The 19,038-nt window shown below is 41.0% G+C and overlaps 1 protein-coding gene across 2 annotated transcripts in view; it reads left to right on the forward strand.

Moving 5' to 3' along the window:
* Positions 1-13,961, forward strand: part of adamts9 (ADAM metallopeptidase with thrombospondin type 1 motif, 9) — a 42,869-nt gene extending 28,908 nt beyond the window's left edge. For both annotated transcript variants that reach the window (XM_085353077.1, XM_085353075.1), the window contains exons 29-39: positions 4,014-4,184; positions 5,706-5,882; positions 7,929-8,099; positions 8,301-8,495; positions 9,476-9,605; positions 9,944-10,038; positions 11,750-11,844; positions 11,994-12,127; positions 12,509-12,600; positions 12,958-13,062; positions 13,872-13,961. In XM_085353077.1, the coding sequence (XP_085209203.1) occupies positions 4,014-4,184; positions 5,706-5,882; positions 7,929-8,099; positions 8,301-8,495; positions 9,476-9,605; positions 9,944-10,038; positions 11,750-11,844; positions 11,994-12,127; positions 12,509-12,600; positions 12,958-13,062; positions 13,872-13,961 (1,455 nt within the window). The remainder of the gene's footprint in view (positions 1-4,013; positions 4,185-5,705; positions 5,883-7,928; positions 8,100-8,300; positions 8,496-9,475; positions 9,606-9,943; positions 10,039-11,749; positions 11,845-11,993; positions 12,128-12,508; positions 12,601-12,957; positions 13,063-13,871) is intronic.
* The last annotated feature ends 5,077 nt before the right edge of the window (positions 13,962-19,038 follow it).

Here is a 19,038-nt window from a genome sequence, read left to right on the forward strand (position 1 = left end):
CTCAAGACATTTGGAAAGATTCATTTCTGTTGCACTTGAATGGCAAACATGTGCTTAATATGCCAAAAAAGTACGACACACAAAAAAATAATACTTCAGTGACAGCTGTGACCGTAAGAGTTTTTTTCATGAGTAGTTAGAAAACTGTTGTTGAGCCTCGTACTAGTTTTCTCTTCTTTTTATTTTAATAATTCAGGATTACGTTGTATCACAATCAAAGTTAGTTTTGTAAAATATTGTTTTTAAAAGATAATTTATTGAGAGATGTTTTCCTTTTTATCTCTTGTAAATAGTATTAACTTTAAAAAAGTGTCTTATTTGGTGTCTTAGCTCTTTGTATTCGCACATTTAGCCAATCATTGTTCATATGCAAATACTGATGAATGTTTTTGTATATCAGGAATATACAATATGCTGCCTTGTTCTTTTATTATCCAAAGAATGGCCCACGATCTCCACGTATGAGGTGCTACATGATATAGTCGATGTTCTGTTAAGAACGTAAAAGGCACCACCTTACATATTGACTGTATATGGGCTGTAAACTATATATACATCTTTGTACTATATGCATCTATGAAATGGCTATTATATTAGGAATTCAATTTGTTTTAAGGCACATGTAGAGAAGTTACTAATCTTATTTAGACACTTTATTTTACAGTTTATGTATCTACCCCCCTGAAAGCAACAACGCTGTTGTCCCGTAATGACAATGACAGTGAAGGAGACATACGTCAAGTCAAAAGTGCCTGAAACGTCCAGTATCAGTAGTAAACACCAGCGAACAGTGGCTGTACTGCCACTGTAAAATAAAGTGTCTCTTTCCGACGAGTTTGTGGTAGTTAGGCCGGATAGCCTTTGTATTCCAGTTTTGGGTTTGCACCCAGAATTCCTTAGTGTGGCCAAAACAGTAGTTTTAAATCCTTCAAAGGTGCTTAATATGAGTGTATTTATATTATGTTAGTTAATGTTTGCTTTGTACAGTAAGTACTTGGAGTTGCTATATATGCTATGCTCAACAATACCTCACTTGGAACAAAACACAACTCAACTAGCCATTAAACAATGATGACCTGCATAACAGTGGTGCTTTTTCCAAACAAGGGAGATATGAGATATAAATATTTTTTCAAAAAGAGAACCTTTAAATTTTTTTGGTTGGTTAGGTGTTTATTGTGGCACGTTGCCTCTTCTGTACTTTTTTTTTTTTCCATGAGCAGTTTGCACTGATCTGATTGATCAGCTAAATGCAAAGTGTATCACAGATCTGATGAAATAATGTTTGAATTGTCTTTGACTGTCTCAACTTTAAGAGAACGGGCTGTTAAATGTCATGCTTTGAAACATGTAATACCTGTGACCACAGGGGAAGTTAATGGTGTTTTGTATTCAGAGCTCTTACTCTGAGCCAACCTAATGTGTCTACCTCAGTCTCTGTTATGATTGCCCCCCCTGCCGTATCTTGCTCTCCCTTGCACTGGAGGGATTTTGGCTGGCTAAGATTAAGCATGAGTTATCGATGCTACCCTGCGCAGATGCTGGCCCTAAACACAGATCTGTAGCGCGTGTCATCTCCTGCCCCGTAACGCTTAACATTACTGTGAGGACGGTTCAAACTGATCCAGAATCTGTGGTTAGGGTCAACTTTGCCTGAAGCCCACCCAGTTGACTTCTCTTGGTCATAAATGTCTGTACCAACATCACACCTTATTTTAAGGGCCTGTTAACACAGCAGTGAGTACATTTTTACCACACGTCATTTACTAATGAGAACTTTTACTTGTAATGACTCCCACGTGTGACTGTAAGGCAGCACAAAACCAAATCTAGGTTGAATCAGTGAAAGTGGAACACAATAGTGAATTGTATCATAATCCCCTCCAGTTTCATTTGTCAGTCTAAGCAGTCAACCTCTTGTCGCAGAATAGCAGTATAACACAAACACTATATCAACAGGCTCTTGAAATAAGTATAATGTATGTCTCTTATTCACAAATGGCAGTATTAGTCTATGTTTCAAGAATATTTCTGTATATTTATGTAATTACTTGTATTTATTGTTCATTCATTATAATGTTATGTCAATATTTAATTTTTTTTTACAGATTTGTTGGATTTCTGTTCATTTGCAGAAAAGGTTACAATTAAAGTGAAGTAGAGGTACTATCGAAGGCTTTTTTTCATTCTTGCCTGAATAAAAAGGTTTACATCACATACAGCGACCACACCGAGGTCGCTTTAAATTGAGGGAAAGACACGACTTAAAACTTGCTGGTGATTTGCACTGACTGGCTTTAAAAATAAATGAAATGCTGAAATTGCAGTAACTGATCCCTGCGCCAGCCTTTAGCAACATTCATTAATGCTAATAGCATCAGTGCTTGCAACACTATACTCCTGCTGCTAACCCCCATATTAGGATTTCACCAGCCCAAGCTTTTTGATAATTGCAGTGTGTTCATGCAAAGGAAGTGGCTTTTATTGTTTAGTGCTTTAGGTTAAAAAATGAGAAAAGAACGCTTGCAAATAGGTTATAAAGAAGTCCTCTTTTCACGAGCGTTACCCTTGTTGTTTTATGCGCTCAGGGCTTCTGATGACCTCTGTCAGCGAGTATGTTCTCACCATGTGTCAAGAGTTCAAAGCTGTTTCCATTAAGGTAAATCTCAGTCCTGCGGGACAATGCCTCAGCGTACTTCCCATTGCATTTACTGTGCTCATTCACTCTTAATGCACGCTGAGGCTTTTTCGGGGAAGCTCGGCTATGGAGTTGCTAGCGCCCTTTGCCCCCTTTCTGGCAGGCCCCTCTGCTCTGGTCTAATGCGGGTTAATGACAGTGGACCATTGTGGGGGCCTTTGACAGTGACTTGAATAAAAGGTGGCGTCAGCAAGACTATTCAGTGGTGCATTGGCAGGTCAAAGGTCACATTTGATCTAGTGAGGGGCCCCATCCTGATTCATCCCTTCAGCACAGACAGACTTGTGGGAAATTACTCGTGATCTAGATTTAGAAAAATGAAATAAAAGACAAAAGCCAAACAAAATAATGTGACATTGGTGGAGGGCAGATAGATGCCATTCCACAGTGTGTAGACCAAAGATCTGCCACTAAATTTCATGGGTGGAAATCATCTTCTCAGCTATGTTTATACATCAGCACTGTCAGTTATTTTACACCAATATATGAAAAATAGTAATATATGCTATAATAGTAATATGTCTCCTTAAAATAACCACACTGTGTCGATATGACTCACGTTTGTCTTTATTGATTGTATAAACAATTTACCTGCAAGACAATTACGATAAATTAAGTACATTACAAAATGCACTGGCATGCCTGCGTTTATAAAGGGGAACAAGCACTTTAGTCGTCCCTCCTTTTACAAGGCTTCCTACCTTTTCACCTCGTTGAATGAGGCGAGGGGTCACAGCTTGTTCCTGTCTGGTACAGTCCCTTGCTGATCAGGACAGAGCCACATGCTGGGCCACGTACTCGTTCAACTCTGAGCCTGTCGCTTCCCATCCATCCCCACATGCAACGCCCCCTTTGATTATCCAAGCACAGTCCAGCCCAACTCACTCCTCCCTTAGTGCTGCTGTGTGTGTGTGAGTCTGCCTGTCACACTGAGTTAGCTTTTCAGTAACGCGGTGAACCCGGAGGTGAAACAAACTGCTGCCGGGATGATCAGGCACGCTTTACCATTGGACCACCTCTCCCCATGTAATCGGGTCTCACCTCCTTTTTTTGTGAGTGACAAATAGGGCCCACGAGTTCACAAATACTAATGAGATTTTTTCTTCATTTCTTGTTTATTAAATCCCATTTTTAATGCTGAATAATCAATTACAGTTAAACTTGATATCAACAAAATACCCCCTCAATAAAAACAATAAAAAGGAAATTATTAATCTGAGTTTCATTGTTTTGAAATGTGTCACTTTTTACGCTTTCTGCTTTAGGTTAAAACATACTTCTGCTTCTTATTGGCCTCCTTATTTCCATCTTGCAGTGCTCAGCCTCCTGTGGAAGAGGCTTCAAATCCCGCAAAGTGAGCTGTGTGACCCGGTCAGGACGTCCTGTCCCAGAGGAGTACTGCCAGCACGCGTCGTCCAAACCCAGCGAGCGGCGCCGCTGCAGAGGTGGACGATGTCCTAAGTGGAAAACTGGCAACTGGGGGGAGGTAGGACTCTCTGACCCAGCCATTAAACACTTCTCAGCTATTTGTTCTCACGGTGCCAGACATGTTGGATTTGTTTCTCCCTCGTAGCCCCACTTTAATACTTACAGGCTTACAGGCAAGTATATCCATATGTGTGAAACAGGCCACAGCTGAACCTGACTGCCTTCATGGACAATGCTAAGCCACTAACTGAGGCGTGATTGCTTTTAAACATCACATGGTGGTTTGCCAGGGTGGAGCCAGAGTCTGAGGTGGTGTACGCTGGTGCTACGGTACCGCCGTCCACCAAGTTGGGCAGCAGGATGGATGTGCACCCCTTCCTTTGTATTTGAATTAGAGCCAGTGTAAATCTACCCCTTTCATCTCTATAGCTTCTTTTTCTGTGGTCCTCAACTTCCTCTCCTCTCTGTCTCCATTCATCCCCTCTCCCACGTTTTCTTCCATGCCCTCTTTCCCTTCTTTTTCTTTTTTTAAATTTTATTTTTTGCCTCACCAATGGGAACCACATGTTGGTCTTTTGAATGTGCTACTCGAGGCAATACACTCGCATCATCACGCCAAACAAACTCAACAAAGTGCACCTGGTCGTTGCCTTTCAACACCTTTTCTCTCAATAGGAGTGGACTGAGCACACAGAAACATCTTACATGTCAGAGAGGATGTGCGTCCCCCTCTAAACAGCTGTGGAGCATGACGCAAGGAGAAAATGATACTCCACTCGAGGCTCTTAGTCAAGCACAGCACAGCACACTGGAGTGCCTCAAAGTTCAGCTGCTTCACTGAGTTACAAATAAATGGACACATAAATATGCCTGTAGTAGATGCATCTTTATAGGTTGAGCTCCAGAACACAAACTGCCTTACACCTCCATCACTTTATTTGTCTCTAAATCATCTGTTATTACATAGGCGTTATGTGATCCAGGAGCATTACATTTATATCAGTGAAGTGCGGTCTGTCTGAAAGGAGACAAAAATTGGTTAGTGTAAGATATCGTCTTACAAATATATCTCAAACAGTCAAAATAAGACAGTTGTTTTACGTTTCAGTTAAGGTTAAGGGCAGAAAACGACAGGCATCCCCCCACCTCCCAGTCTCATTCATTTTACCCTCGACACGATGTGCTCTGTATGTCAGCAGAAAGGACACGCTTTCATTTCAAACATGCTGCTCTAGATTAAACACAGATGTGCCAAACCACTTTCCAGACTTCAACTTTGATTCTTTACATATCTGTAGAACTGGCATTGATCTGATACAGCTTGAACGTTTACACAGACGCTTGGTTGCTTTTATCATTAAAATGTAATTTGCATAGTCTTTTATTATCATTGTTATAAAAGCATCTACCTGACATTACAAATGAATAACATAGTCATTTTGGCAAAAGCATTCCCCATAAATAAATACTTTAGACTAAATCAGTTATGAGTCTTCTATATAAAAATATATTACAATGGATAACTACTAACACAGATTGAATGATTTCATTGCAAAGCTCTTACCTGCCCTGTCTTTAGTGTTCAGCGTCCTGCGGCGATGGCATCCAGCAGCGGGAGGTGTTCTGCCAGTTTGAAGACCAACGGAGCTCGCAGGAGACCGGCTGTCCCCAGCGCTCCCGACCAGCGTCCAGCCAGAGCTGCCGGGTCACCGACTGTCCCTCTCGCTACCGGTGGAGAGAGGAGGACTGGCAACCGGTAAGCCAGTAGAAGTCTGCACAAACAAACACTGTAATCTGCATGCTTAAACAAGTAGTTCTAGTGCCGCGGATGAATTTGCTCTGACATATCTGGGCAAGGATGAGAGTCTCTGCTTCTGTAGGAGGCACAGCTGCCTGTCAGGAGGCCAAAGGGGAGGGGAGCAGAAGAGGCAGATGAAAATCAGGCAATCCCCTTTTTTCCCCTACCCCAAAATAACTCAAGTTCCTCTCATTAGCGAATTAGTCTATTTACTTAAACTCAAAGACGACGCAAAAAGTATTCAGTTTGGCAAAACTGTTAATTGGCACTGAGGATCCAATAACCAGTCAGATGGTTATTCTAATCTATACTCAAACAAAAGCGCTTGAAAATTGGTTGAGAATTCAGTGAGTTGTAATGATTCTCATTTACACAGATCTGCCTGTTACTTGCCCCATTATTAGTGCCAGGAGGGAAATGTACTCTTTACTGCTAAGAGATGGAGTTGGAGATCTCCAGGGTGGAAATGTTACCTTTCTTTTGGATATAAAAAAAAAATCAACTTTTGCTGTAAGCTTTTATTTAGGAACTATTTTCTTCCTTCTCTGCTTCGGTCAGTTTGGATAGATGAAGAGCAACAGAGAAAAAATAACTAAATGATTTTGGGGTGAGCTGTCCCTTTAATATTAACCATTTTTATTTGGTGCAAAGTAATGATCAGCTATTTTCTGCAGGATAGAGTCTGCACATGTTTGCTGTTTATTAGAACGGGAAATGCACCAGGAGCTCCTTCTTCACTTTGCTAATGTGATGGTGAATGTGCGTCACTAAACAACATGAAATGCCTTTCTGAAAGAAGAGTCCAATCACTCTGCAGAAGTGCTCGGGGGTCCCTGCCTGGGTGTCCCATTTAACAGCTGGAGGCAGTTAAAACATTTCAACTAGGAAGTATTACCGTGTTTTAGACACTTACACTGTACCCACACATAAGATAGTTACATCTCACACAGGCAGTATTTCTTACAAGGACAGGACACAGTATCCTGTCCCGGTACATCTCAGAATGAAATATAGTATCTTTGGCTACCTAAAACCTGAGTACCTCTCAGGACAGCACAACTCGCTATGACAGATTAAGGTAATTCGGTTGTTTGACAAAGTTAAAGATATTAAGAGTGAAAAAGACCTGCTGGTTGACTGCTGAGTGTTTCTGACACATGTGGAAGCCTTTCTGGACCTTTGATAAATCTTTATGACTCTTGCAAACTTGAGTGTTGTAATATCTGAACCAGCACATAAGCCCCTTTACAAGGCATTATTACAGTACATGATTAAAAAAAACCAACAAATTAATCCCAGTCACCTCATTCTGCTGCTCTTATGCTTTTAATACTTGCCACGGTGACTTGTGCAATGGCACGAAATGGTGCTAACTGGTTTTTATTGTGCCCATTTTGCTTTTCCAATCTTTGAAATGGAAATTTATCTAGTATAGGTCAGGGGCTGATCACGCAATTCTGCACTTACTATTAGATTGTTACACCCTGATCATAGATATCTGTCTCTCTTTCCAGCCTTGTATACCACAAATCTCCTCAGAGATATATTAAGCTGTGCTGCTGATCTGCGCTAAAGCAGCTCTGTTTAGAAAATATACATCATTTATATTAGGTCTGATCTAATGGGCTGTTATAAAAGAATGGGATGAATGGGTACCATGCTTCAAGTTTTACTTTCAAAATAAGAAGATGATTGTTGTCTGACAGTAAGAAAAAAGCTCTTTTTTTGGGCCAAGGGTCTAGGTGTTGAAACTTCATCTATGATCAGACATGCTGTTGGCACGGGACGTGAGCACTGTGTTTTCCCCTCCTCTTAACATCTGTATAGCCCAAAGCAGTGCTTAATGACTGAATGCATGCTTTGCTTGAACTGGAGCTTCCTTGCTGTGTGTGCATTGTATATTGCAACTTTAATTTGGCAGTGCCACAGAGTTTCCAATAGTACCGCTCTTTTTCTATTTGTACTCTCTGTGAAAGATTGTTTCCTGTCTTGTCTCCTCTACAGTGTACTAAGTCGTGCGGATCGGGTCGGCGACAACGAGCCTTGAAGTGCGTGGACCACAACCAGCGGGAGGTCCACGAGATGTACTGCGTGAACCAGATCAGACCCCCAGAAATAGAAAGCTGCAACACCCACGCTTGCGAATTCATCTGGATTACAGGGGAATGGACTGAGGTGAGAGTCAAACAAGCAGACATCTAGATCATTTTTTTGTCTTCAGGTCTTAATTGTAAAAGTTGTGTTTGAGTTAAATTGGTAATGCTTTGCTCTTCAGAATGAGCATGCAAATCACCACCTTTCAGTCCAATGACGCGCACATGATGGAAAGTACACTGTTCTCTTTTTTTCATGCCGGTGATTTATGCTATCCTCCAGTGCTCAGCCAGCTGTGGCCAGGGCTACCGCCAGCGTCTGATCTCATGCAGTGAGGTGCATGTGGAGAATGACAACTATGAGTATGGCCATCAGTCTTTGTCCAACTGCCCTGGGACCCCTCCTGAGAGCTACATGCCTTGTAATCTGGGCCCGTGCCCTCTGCTGCAAGAGTGGAGGGTTGGAATCTGGGGACCGGTGAGTGAGTCTGGACTGCCTAAATGGGATATAGCGATTTATCAGTATATCAAAGGCAGATTGATGTCAATCCTAAATGCATGATAAAATGGACTGTTTTTCACCTCGCCAGGCATGACTATTGACTTTAAATTTTATATATATATAATTTATTTTTTTAATAGAATTAATCCAAAATATATTTACTCTCTTTTTTAGTGATGATTCATGGCTTTCTTTGACATTAAAACAGTAGCAGTTGGCTGATTGTATGTGAAAAATCTTGTCTTCAACTAGTGTTTCAGCATTGAGCTTAAACCCTGGTCGAATGAATCGTGTCCATTTTTTTAAAAAAAGTGACACTTCGAAGACAGAATGTCATGTTTCGGCTGTGTGCAGGCAGGAGAAGGACCCAAACGCAAAGCTCACCACGCAGGAATTAAACTCAAAAAGCTGCTTTATTGCAGAATGGCACGAAAAATAACAAAATTAAACTGGGTCATGGATAAACTGACACATAGGGAAACACAGCCATGAGGGCAACTACAACACTGACGAAGAGAAACACAGGGCTTAAATACACTGAGGGATAACGAGGGAATGAGACACAGAAGGAGAGCACAGCTGGGAGTAATCAGGCTGGACGAGACAAGGGAAGCAAAACTAGAAACGCTGACATGAGACACGGACCTTCAAAGTAAAACAGGAAACACACTGACTGAACTCTAAACATGTAAACTTAACACAGAACCTCTTAGAAAATAAAATAGGAAACCTAATGAAACGCAGACATGACTACATGAACTTGACAACATAACAGACATGAAACACTTGAAGGGCAAGGGAGACTTAACAGGGACACAAGGGGACTCTAATAACAAATGAACTAGAAAACCTAATGAGCTTAACCATATACTATAAACATCAAACACAGAATTTCTGACAGACTTTCACCTGCAAGAATTACCTTCGGACTGTTATGATAAGTTGCTTCCTTTCAGTGTTCAGTGACTTGCGGAGATGGAGTGACGGCGAGGACGGTGCAGTGTGTATCAGCCGGTGGTCAGAAAAGTGACGGGTGTTCCCCAGATGTAATGCCAGAAGCCAAAAAGGTCTGCAGGAATCCAAACTGTGAGTGCTGAGATAAAACTCCTTTCTTTTAACAAAGGTCAAGACTACTAGGATTAGACAAAATCCAAGGAATGGCTCAACACGACCTAGTCATTTCAGAAATCTGGCCTTTAGTGAAATATTTATGAGCCGAAGCAAACATCAAAGATTTACTGTTTAGCCTGTTTGCTTCCCCACGGTACCGTGGGACGTCAAAGTGTGAGGGGTGTTTCATTTTCTTTGGTTCGATAAAGAGATTTGCCCCACTTGATGTGACTGCCAACATTTGCACATTTGTGCACCGTGCGAGCCCGTATCCCCACAGAACATATATTTATTTCTTCTTGTGTTTCTCCAAGGCCGTTTGCCTTCTAGCTGTCAAGAGATCCAGACCATGAATGGCCCCATGCCAGACAGTGAGCATTTTCTCAGCATACAAGGCAAAACACTCAAGGTAAGATAATATCAGCTTATTACACCACAAATGCTCAAAGCACAGTGTGAGGCCACAGCTGATTTGATTAATAATGGGGAAAACGCAGCTGAAAAGTAGGTTGCTCTTGAAATATTTCTAATATCTTACCCGTTATTTTATGTTTTTTTATGTTAATTATTCCATTTCCTCTATCCAAACTAAATAATTCAGACCCTGTCCGTACAGGGATTTTTGTGGATTCTCCAAATCTTTTAGAATATCATGTACCAAACAAATCCCTTAAAGTGCAACGAATCAGTAGATAAAATGATGATACTGACACAACTCAGGACTTTATTTCTTGCTTGCTAACATATAAAATAGGAAGTGACAAACTATTTAAAACATATTTGCTTGTTCAAATGAAAGGACACATAATCGGTGAGCATTTCACCAAACAGAAAAGATTTTTCTTTGATTATTAAGCTTTACGTAGTTAAGGTGCTCACACACAGTAAAATATACAAGGCTGCGAGCTCCTTAACCAGCGCAGTGCCCCAGAGCCCACGCAAATTATCCTGAAGGTCTTCCCTCCTGAGTTAGCTCTCCGTGTGTGAGAGAGCTCAAGGTCCCAGCCTTGTGCTGCTTAGGAAGGCCCAGATGATTTGTAAGTGTGTGGCTGCCTGTGCTCATAAGTCCTACGTGACGCTGCTGCCTGAACCTCTCTGCCCCACCTCTACTTCTGCACCTGAGCAGAAACCCCCACCACCACACCCATATATGCATATCCGTCTCCTCCACATCCCCCCAGTTGTGTCTTTCAGTGCATCTCTCTCTGTTGGCTGTGTTTATCAGTGTAGTTTTGACTCCGTCAAGAACAGTTTGAAGCCAGGTTATGGTGCATCTCGTCTAGTCATCCCGATAACGCTCGCACTCAGCTCACAGCCAAAATCTCCACTCATATTGTCAGTCGCCTGCACTGTGTCCTCTGCCCCAGCGTCATGAAAAAGGAGCCTCCCAAACAGTTCTGGTTTAGTCATTGTGTTTTACAGAAGACAAAGATCTTAAAAAAGCTTTATATACCAAATATATACACCTTTATATTAGTTAAATGAAGGTGTTCCAGCATGTCTTGAGGAGAGATCCTACTGGGAAAAGTTTCTGTCATATTATGTATATTAAGATGGACTTGGCTCCCAGGTGTGGAAAGTGAAGCCAGAGCAAAAGTGCATCAAACCTGCTTTCTGCTTATTTTCCTTGAGTGGAAGCTAAGAAGGTCCGATTTGAGGATCAAAGAATGCTCCTCTACACTGCTCACATCTTTGATCTCCTCACGTGCACACTTAACTGTGCCGGCTGCTTAAAATGAATTCTCACTAAAATCTTTAGGTACTTTTCAGCCACTGAGGCTTGTATATGAGGTTGCAAATAGATGTAGTACTTTTCATGTAACACAGGAAATCTGTCTTTTTGTCTGACCATTACATACTATCATTTGCCAAAATATCCACAAGCTCTTGCAGGATTTAGGGGGTTTTAATTGTTCATTTTAACATTTCTCTTCTTGTCGTTTTTTTCAACTCCTTACGAGTGTTATTTTTATTTCTTTCCTCCCCTCTGCACCTTGTTTGTACTTTGACAAATCTTCCTGTATCTTCCTATCACTTCTATGCCTTTCCCTTTGCCCCACCTCTGGTCTCCCTCCTTTACTTACCCTCTTGCTCCTCTGCTGCTTTTTCTTCCTCCTCAGGTCTTCTGTGCTGGAATGCAGACAGAGGCTCCGCGGGAGTACATCACCTTGGCGACGGGTGAAGGGGAGAATTTTTCAGAGATCTTTGGCTTCAGGTAAACAGGAGGATAACAATAAAAAGCCATTTTCATTACAAAAACTCCACCTGACTCCTGGCAGTGTTATGTTCTCTGTAAATGAAGAAATTCCATGGAAGTGTAAAGTTAAGATGTCAAGCTTATTTGGCAAACGTGTGTTTTCCCAGGCTCAATGACCCCACCCAGTGTCCAGCCAATGGCTCTAGAAGAGAAGATTGCGACTGTCGAAGAGACTACAGTGCCGCTGGCATCACCACCTTCTCCAAAGTCCGCCTGGACCTCAGCAAGATGAACATCATCAGTAAGTTGCCCACAGTCTCACAGCATCCTGTGCAAAATGTTAACTCCACATTACTTCAAAATGAGAACTTCCTTTGGCATTTAATTATGTTCATGCTCACGAGGGTTAATGGGCTCAAGATGTCTTTAAGGTCCATTTAAGGAACACATAATTACAAGGCTTGAGGGGATTAAATGAAACTGCTCTAACTAGATGGAATTATACTGATATGAGTTTGGCTCAGCCTGAAACGCAGGCTGGATTTATAGGTAAATAGCATAAGATTTGCTCACCATGGCAGATGCAAGTCACGATTATTAAGGTTCATTCGAGCTACTATAGCGACTAATGCCTAGAGAGACCTTTTACGAGATCACTTTGTTGCTTTATCTTGATCTATAGCTACAGACTGGCAGTTTGCGTTTACCCACCAAGGCAAGAGTGTTCCATTTGGTACAGCTGGAGACTGCTACAGTGCCGTTCCTTGTCCGCAGGTGAGGATGACGACATCTATTATAATTATTTTGCTTTTCATATCAAGAAAAGCCAAACTGTGGCAAAAAATAGATAAATAAAATGTCAAATAAACTGCTCAGCTGACCAAGGACTGCTTTTCTTATAATCTAATATCTAATCTATATGATAAGTTGTCTTTTATGTAAATAATACAATTCATTTGCAGTCAAATATATATTTTTAATAATAATAAACCCCTTTCCTACTCTGTGATGTTGTGCTTCTTTATTTTTCTGTAGCTCACTGCACATCAGGCACTTAAAGGTCTCTGTATTGAAGCAGAGAGCAAGATTTACTCGCATTTCTGTCCTTTCTCCATCCATCTGTCCTTTTAGGGCCGCTTTAAGATCAACCTGTCAGGAACAGGGCTCAGGCTAGCTGACGACACCTCTTGGATGTCCCAGGGCACCTTTGTAGTGAAGACGATAAAAAAATCACAGGTAAAACATCACATACATGCCCAGAGGATTAATTCACATACTTGCTTTGTGTTTGCACAGGCTGCAGATTAAGCAGACATAGCTCCAAAGGAGGTTCGGTGTTCAGAGCTCCTTGCTGAAAGAGAACCTTTATTGGGCAGCTGCTCTCTCTCAAGTGCCCCCTACAACCACCCTCCACTTTTTGAAATGGAGATCAGGCTGGAGAGTGCTTTTTGGCAGGGCAAAAATAGGAGGAAGTAGAGATGCCAACAAGTGTTCGGAGTCTGACATCCAAAGCCAGCTGGCCCTCCTTTGGGCACTCCAGGCAGTTTAGATAAAGCCTTGTTGGGACAGCGGGATGAAGACAACACTCCAGTGAAAATCAGACAAAGCGCTTACTAGGCGCTTTGGCTTTCATGTCATGGGATAGTGAATTTGGAGCACTCTTCTAATGCAGTTTCCGATTTGCTTCTAGATGTTTGCATGAAACTACTATTAAGTTGCCTGCTTCTGTTACCTACGCTAGTGAAATTCTGTTAGCTCACATTTCTCGCTTGTTTCTAAGAGGCTGTTTGCCAACCTTTAGAAACAAACCTGCTTGGTGGGCCTCAGACATTGGTTGGTCTTTTAAAAAAACCCCAAAAACAACACATTTCAGGGTGCATTTAAATTTACGCGTCAGGATCTTTTCTACAAAGATTCCTAAAATCATTAACAAGAAAAGCAAAACTTTAAAGAGAAGGATTCACTCAGCTTCTTTTGTACCTATCCTCAAATTCTTGAAACAGCAGATAGTCACAGTACCCATGTTATTATTCTCGTGTCCACAGGATGGCAGCAGAGTGTCAGGAATGTGTGGAGGCTATTGTGGTAAATGTATACCGTCCTCTGGTCACAGTCTGCCCATAACAGTGGAATGAACACAAAGCCATCAAACAGGTGAGGTAAACATGGATAACAATATGTAAATATGAAAAATTTTCTGTCAAAAAACAGAACTATAATCTGCTTTTGCGCTCACCGAATGCATTTTTTGATGTACTGCTACTCTGCAGGGTAATTGGCTTTCGTGGCTCATGTCTTCTGTCTCTCTTTCTTTGATCTGCAGTGTTGTGTTCAGGTGCTCATTGTGTGAACATGTCCCTCCTTGGTGCTACAGCCAACTTTGAGTTCAAACCGTTCCAAACAACCTCTTTTTCCTCCTGTGTGTTTTTAGCGTAATTTAAAATGATGTAAATACTGTAAAGAGATGGATAAAATTTATTATTTATTGTACTGTGCCATTTATTTTTTATACTGTAATGTAATTTAAGTGTTTTGTTTTCCAAAGCACCACACCGTGCATCAGGCAATAACACCACACAGTTGCCTTTTTGTGAGATTTTTACCAAAGTAATGCGCTTTGTATTTTGGCATTTGCCTGTTTAACTTTTTAATACTGTCATTACGCCACAGTAATTCTGTTACAGCCATTTTTGTTGTAGTTGCTGTTGTTGGTGGGTAGTTTTTTTTAAATAACTATTATTAAAGTTGTATTTAATCCAGTAATGTTATTGTGATGCTCACCAGACCTGTGGTTCTCATGCAGCGAGGTGTCTCCAAGCTATCGGCCTTTTTTTTATAGCTTCAGAGTTTGTAGACGCATGTGTAGATGGCCATTATGTTGGCCACTGAACGGAGGTGTTCATGTTCCTCCTTTTGTGTGATGAGATGATCTCTTGCAGTAAGTACATCAGACTCTATGTACAGCTACTTCAACTTTTTTCTACATCCTGTCAAAGTCCAAATTTCGCCGCCTCAGTGAGATGTTGTTTGATTTTTGTCAAAATCATCAACAACTACTTCATCTATTAATTGTAGGTTTAGGTCATCAAGCACGTATGCAGGGAAGAGGAGAGTGCATCTTTCGAACTGAGTTACAGCCTCATCAGATGATGAGTACCAGGGTCAGGTGCAATACAGGTCAGGTGTTAGTGCCATGTATTTTTACCGCTATCCTGGAGATGCTGAAAGTTTAGTAAAGGTATAGGTTATAAAAATGGTTGAGTTAAATGGACCAAACATCAGATTCTCTGTGTTCCTGCATATCTCTCAAGTAGTGTGCAGTGGCTGGGGAGAGCCATTAGCTTTTAGATCTTACAAAACAAGCAGGTTATCTTATCTGGAGCAACTTGAAAGAATTTCATAAGAGAGAGAAGGGGGGGGGAGACTTCACCTCAGGCCTATAAAATCCTAGCAGTTATTCCGGAGATCTATATAATGTGATGGTCCATCCCTGGAGACACCCTTCAGACTGCTGAGCTCACAGGCCCTGCAGGCCCTGATTTCTGTCCAGATGCTGCTTGCAAACCATTACCTCCTGTACCTCACATTCTTTTATTCCATCTTTGTTTTGAAGAGTCTATCGAAACTGTGCATACTCATCTGCTCCTGTTTAGATCAACCTGACTTGTTGTTCTGTGTGAAGATATCAGGGTACTTCTTATTTTGTGTAAAAAGTCTGGGTTTTGTATCTATGAAGCCACTGATGTGCAGTATTGTGAGCTGTCCTTGTATTCTGTTTGTTCTGTGTGGTACATCATGCAGCTACATCTGATTAAGAAGCCTTATTTGTGCATGTAAGCTGCTCCATATGGTGCTGTTTCAGTGCCTTATATAAAAATGTGCACATTCAGCCAAAAGGGAATTCAGTGCAGTTTTAATCTGCCGCCAAACAAGTACAAAAGACACAGGGAAGAAGACGTGTTGTGTCTTACTGACAGGTGCTCTTCTCACTGCGAATGTCAGAATGCAGTTCTCAGGTGTCATAAAAGAAGGGATTCTTGTATTTAACTGTATTTATCTTATTATTATTTGTTGCATACCTGCTGCATTTTTATCAGACATATAAAAGTGTATTATTGTCTTCATATATATTCTTTGTTTTATATGCAAATATTTATTATTTTCTTTTCTTGTGAATGTACATAAGCCTCGATCATAAACGACTATGAATCACAGCACAGTATTGCCATAAAATGAAGCATCTCGCCAAGCGTTTGTTGTTTTATGAGTGCGTTTATTTATGTGTGTCATATTTGCATAAATTGTATAAGCACAGTTTGGTGGTGCCGCGTGAAAAGGATGATTTATGTATGAGAGCAGATGAAGCAAAGATTGGTGGGTAATAAAATGCCTGGGGTGCACTTGTCTGTCTGCTTTTTGCACTTATATATCATTTTCACTCCAGTTTGTCCTTCACGTGTCGTCCGATTTTAATACCCGCCATAAAAAAAAAAATAAAAAAATCATGGGAAGATGATAGTCTGGTTAATGTTTGCACCATAAGATTCTCGCTCCGTAGCACTTCTGATTTATATGGTAACACATTTTATGCCATCGTTGTAGCAGTCGGACTTTTAACCGGGCAAGCGTGGAAGCTAATCCAACCTCTGTCTATCTTCATAATTGTGAATGATCGGGTCATTTACCAAGTGTCAGCACTGGTCCTCCAAAATAAATCTAATTCACCAAGTTTTCAGCAGAAGGAAAAGATGAATGTTTATAGTTGGCAGATCCCTAAACTGCAGTGCCAGTTTAGACTCACATCCAGTCATTGTCAGACATTTTCTGTCCATAACAAAATGAAACAAAATCTAAATTTTATAAGCAAATATTCTTCATTTCAAAGGGAGCACAGAGGAACTTGGCCTCTTGAGCAGATGCACATCGGGCAATATAAACAGAAAGAGTCTGGTTCTTTATTTCTAGGAAAAACTGTAAAACTAATGAATACAGTTAAAGTTCAGAGTCTCCAGAGCCCTCCAGTGGACTGGATTCTAGTCTTTGCCAGTCTCGTTCTGTCCCCCGGGCCTTATGTTTAACACTGTCTAAACCAGGTCCACAAAGCTCAGTTCCATGTGGAAAGCTGCACATAAAATATTTGCTTGATTGTATTCAGCAGACAGTACGTACGTAACCTGATATTAATATTAAATGGAGCAAGGAATGAAGTGCCAACTGTGTGGAGGCATGAGTATGCAGCACTGACCACCTTGCACCAGCCTCCGTGTTCTAGTTTTTCTTAATGTTTGTGTTGGTATTCCCAGGTGAGCCATAGCAACAGGAGCTGGCCAGTCACTCTGAGGCTGACTCTTCAAATGTCTGTCAGCAGGCTGAGTGAAATGCTGCTTCAGAGCAGCTGTTTAGTAGGAGATGGGGAAAAGTGTGAAAAGGAAAGAGAGAGAAGTCAGTTTGGTGGAGAGAGGAGCTCTCAGCAGCTCCACAAGGCTTGTCTAAACGTAACTACGTGATTCAGGTGTAGATGTGCAAACAGCCCTGGGGTCAGTTGGAGAACTCTGTGTTTCCCCTTTTTAAAAAAGTCTAACAGCGTTGCTATCATGACTGCAGCATGTCAGCAGGTCTCCGTTGCATCAGATATTCCAGAAAAGGAAAGAAAACACTTACGGAGAAGCCTTCTCTCCTCGGCAGATTTAGACAAATGAAATCCTGCTCCGAGTTTCATCGCTCCTAGAAGCCAGGATGAATTTCTCAGGTATGGTAAAAATGCATTTAACATAAAGATTTAAAAAAAAAAAACAAGATATGTTTAGCTGGAAGACTGGATCTGCCACTGTTTCCAGGTTTTCATCCAAGATGTCATATCTGATTAAATGACTGGATTTTACAATGACACACTAATACACTTTTAATCTTTACAGCCTTTATTTGATATCATTTCTTATTAACATCTACTCAGACTCCAGCAGCGTGTTATCTCAGGCTGAATACAAGTTCTTGTTATTTTTCTTCTTATCTCCAGGTTCAGTGATCCACAGCACTCATCAGGTATGTTTCCCTTGAAGAATGAGCACTTTTATCGCTGACTGAAGAAAACCACAGAGGTGCTAGAGGTTTCTCTTTCCTCTAAAATGCCTTTTGATTAGTCTGCAAGTGCGTTACCAAGATAGTTAGGGATAGGTGGAGACAGAGAACGGGCAATATTTGATACAAGTGTTCCAACAATAAGTCCGCAAACTGACACAGTATATATCAGATTTTTCCACTGTTGGGGAAATGAATAAACGAACATTTACACATTTACATACTCATACTGCGATCAGTCTGTGTAGCCTCCATACCTTTATATGACTGTTTTTTGCACCCTTGTCTCACAGACCTTCCCACAAGGATTATATGTGTGATCTAAGCTGCTGTATTAGACTTTCTCAGAACCTTTGAACGGCATTTCCAAAAGCTTGCGAACAATGACTCAAAATCAGCTCTGTCAGACTTCTGTAGGTCAAAGGTTCACAGGCTACATGGTGAAAAAATACAAGCAAAAATTGACCTAATTAGAAGATCTGAGCGTGTGGCAGCAGCAGTTCACTGTATAAAAAAAACTCACTTTACCCTGTTTAGCATGCAACCAAAAAAGGAGCTTTTCTTGACTGCCACCTAGTTCTTGCATTGCTCCTGGAAATAGCATGAAAGCTGTTTTTGATTCTGCCAAGCTTGTTTAGACTCTTAACCTGAGAGTTAATGAGGGGAATTTTAAAGTCATGAGTCCCCAGGGTCAGCTTCCCTCACCATCATTATCATCATCATTCCTAAAGGTAATCTGGGCTGACTTTGAACTGAGGCTTAGCAGTAAGCCTGAGGCCCGGCATGCACGCACAAATAATTTGGATACCCAGATACACTGGCGTTATGTGTTACACTTTTTCCTCAACTGCCTTGCCACATTTTTTGAAACATTATCAAAGCACTTGAAAAAGCATTTTCAATAGAAAAATAGAATAGATCTACTATGTACAATAATATCCATCCATCCATTTGCTCCCGCCTATCCTTTTCAGGGTTGCGGGGGGCGCTGGAGTCTATCCCAGCTTGTGCAATAATATACTACAGTAAAAAAAAATTATGATTAAAATGAAGAAAACAAAACTGCCTAGGTGTTCTTCTACAGATTACATTGTTTTGTAATCTAATCCATTTTACATCTACTGTTCTGCATTG

Source organism: Diplotaxodon limnothrissa, linkage group LG5 (assembly GCF_057381915.1).
Source record: "Diplotaxodon limnothrissa isolate DT_005_m linkage group LG5, D_limnothrissa_male_GT1.1, whole genome shotgun sequence".
Lineage (NCBI taxonomy): Eukaryota > Metazoa > Chordata > Actinopteri > Cichliformes > Cichlidae > Diplotaxodon > Diplotaxodon limnothrissa.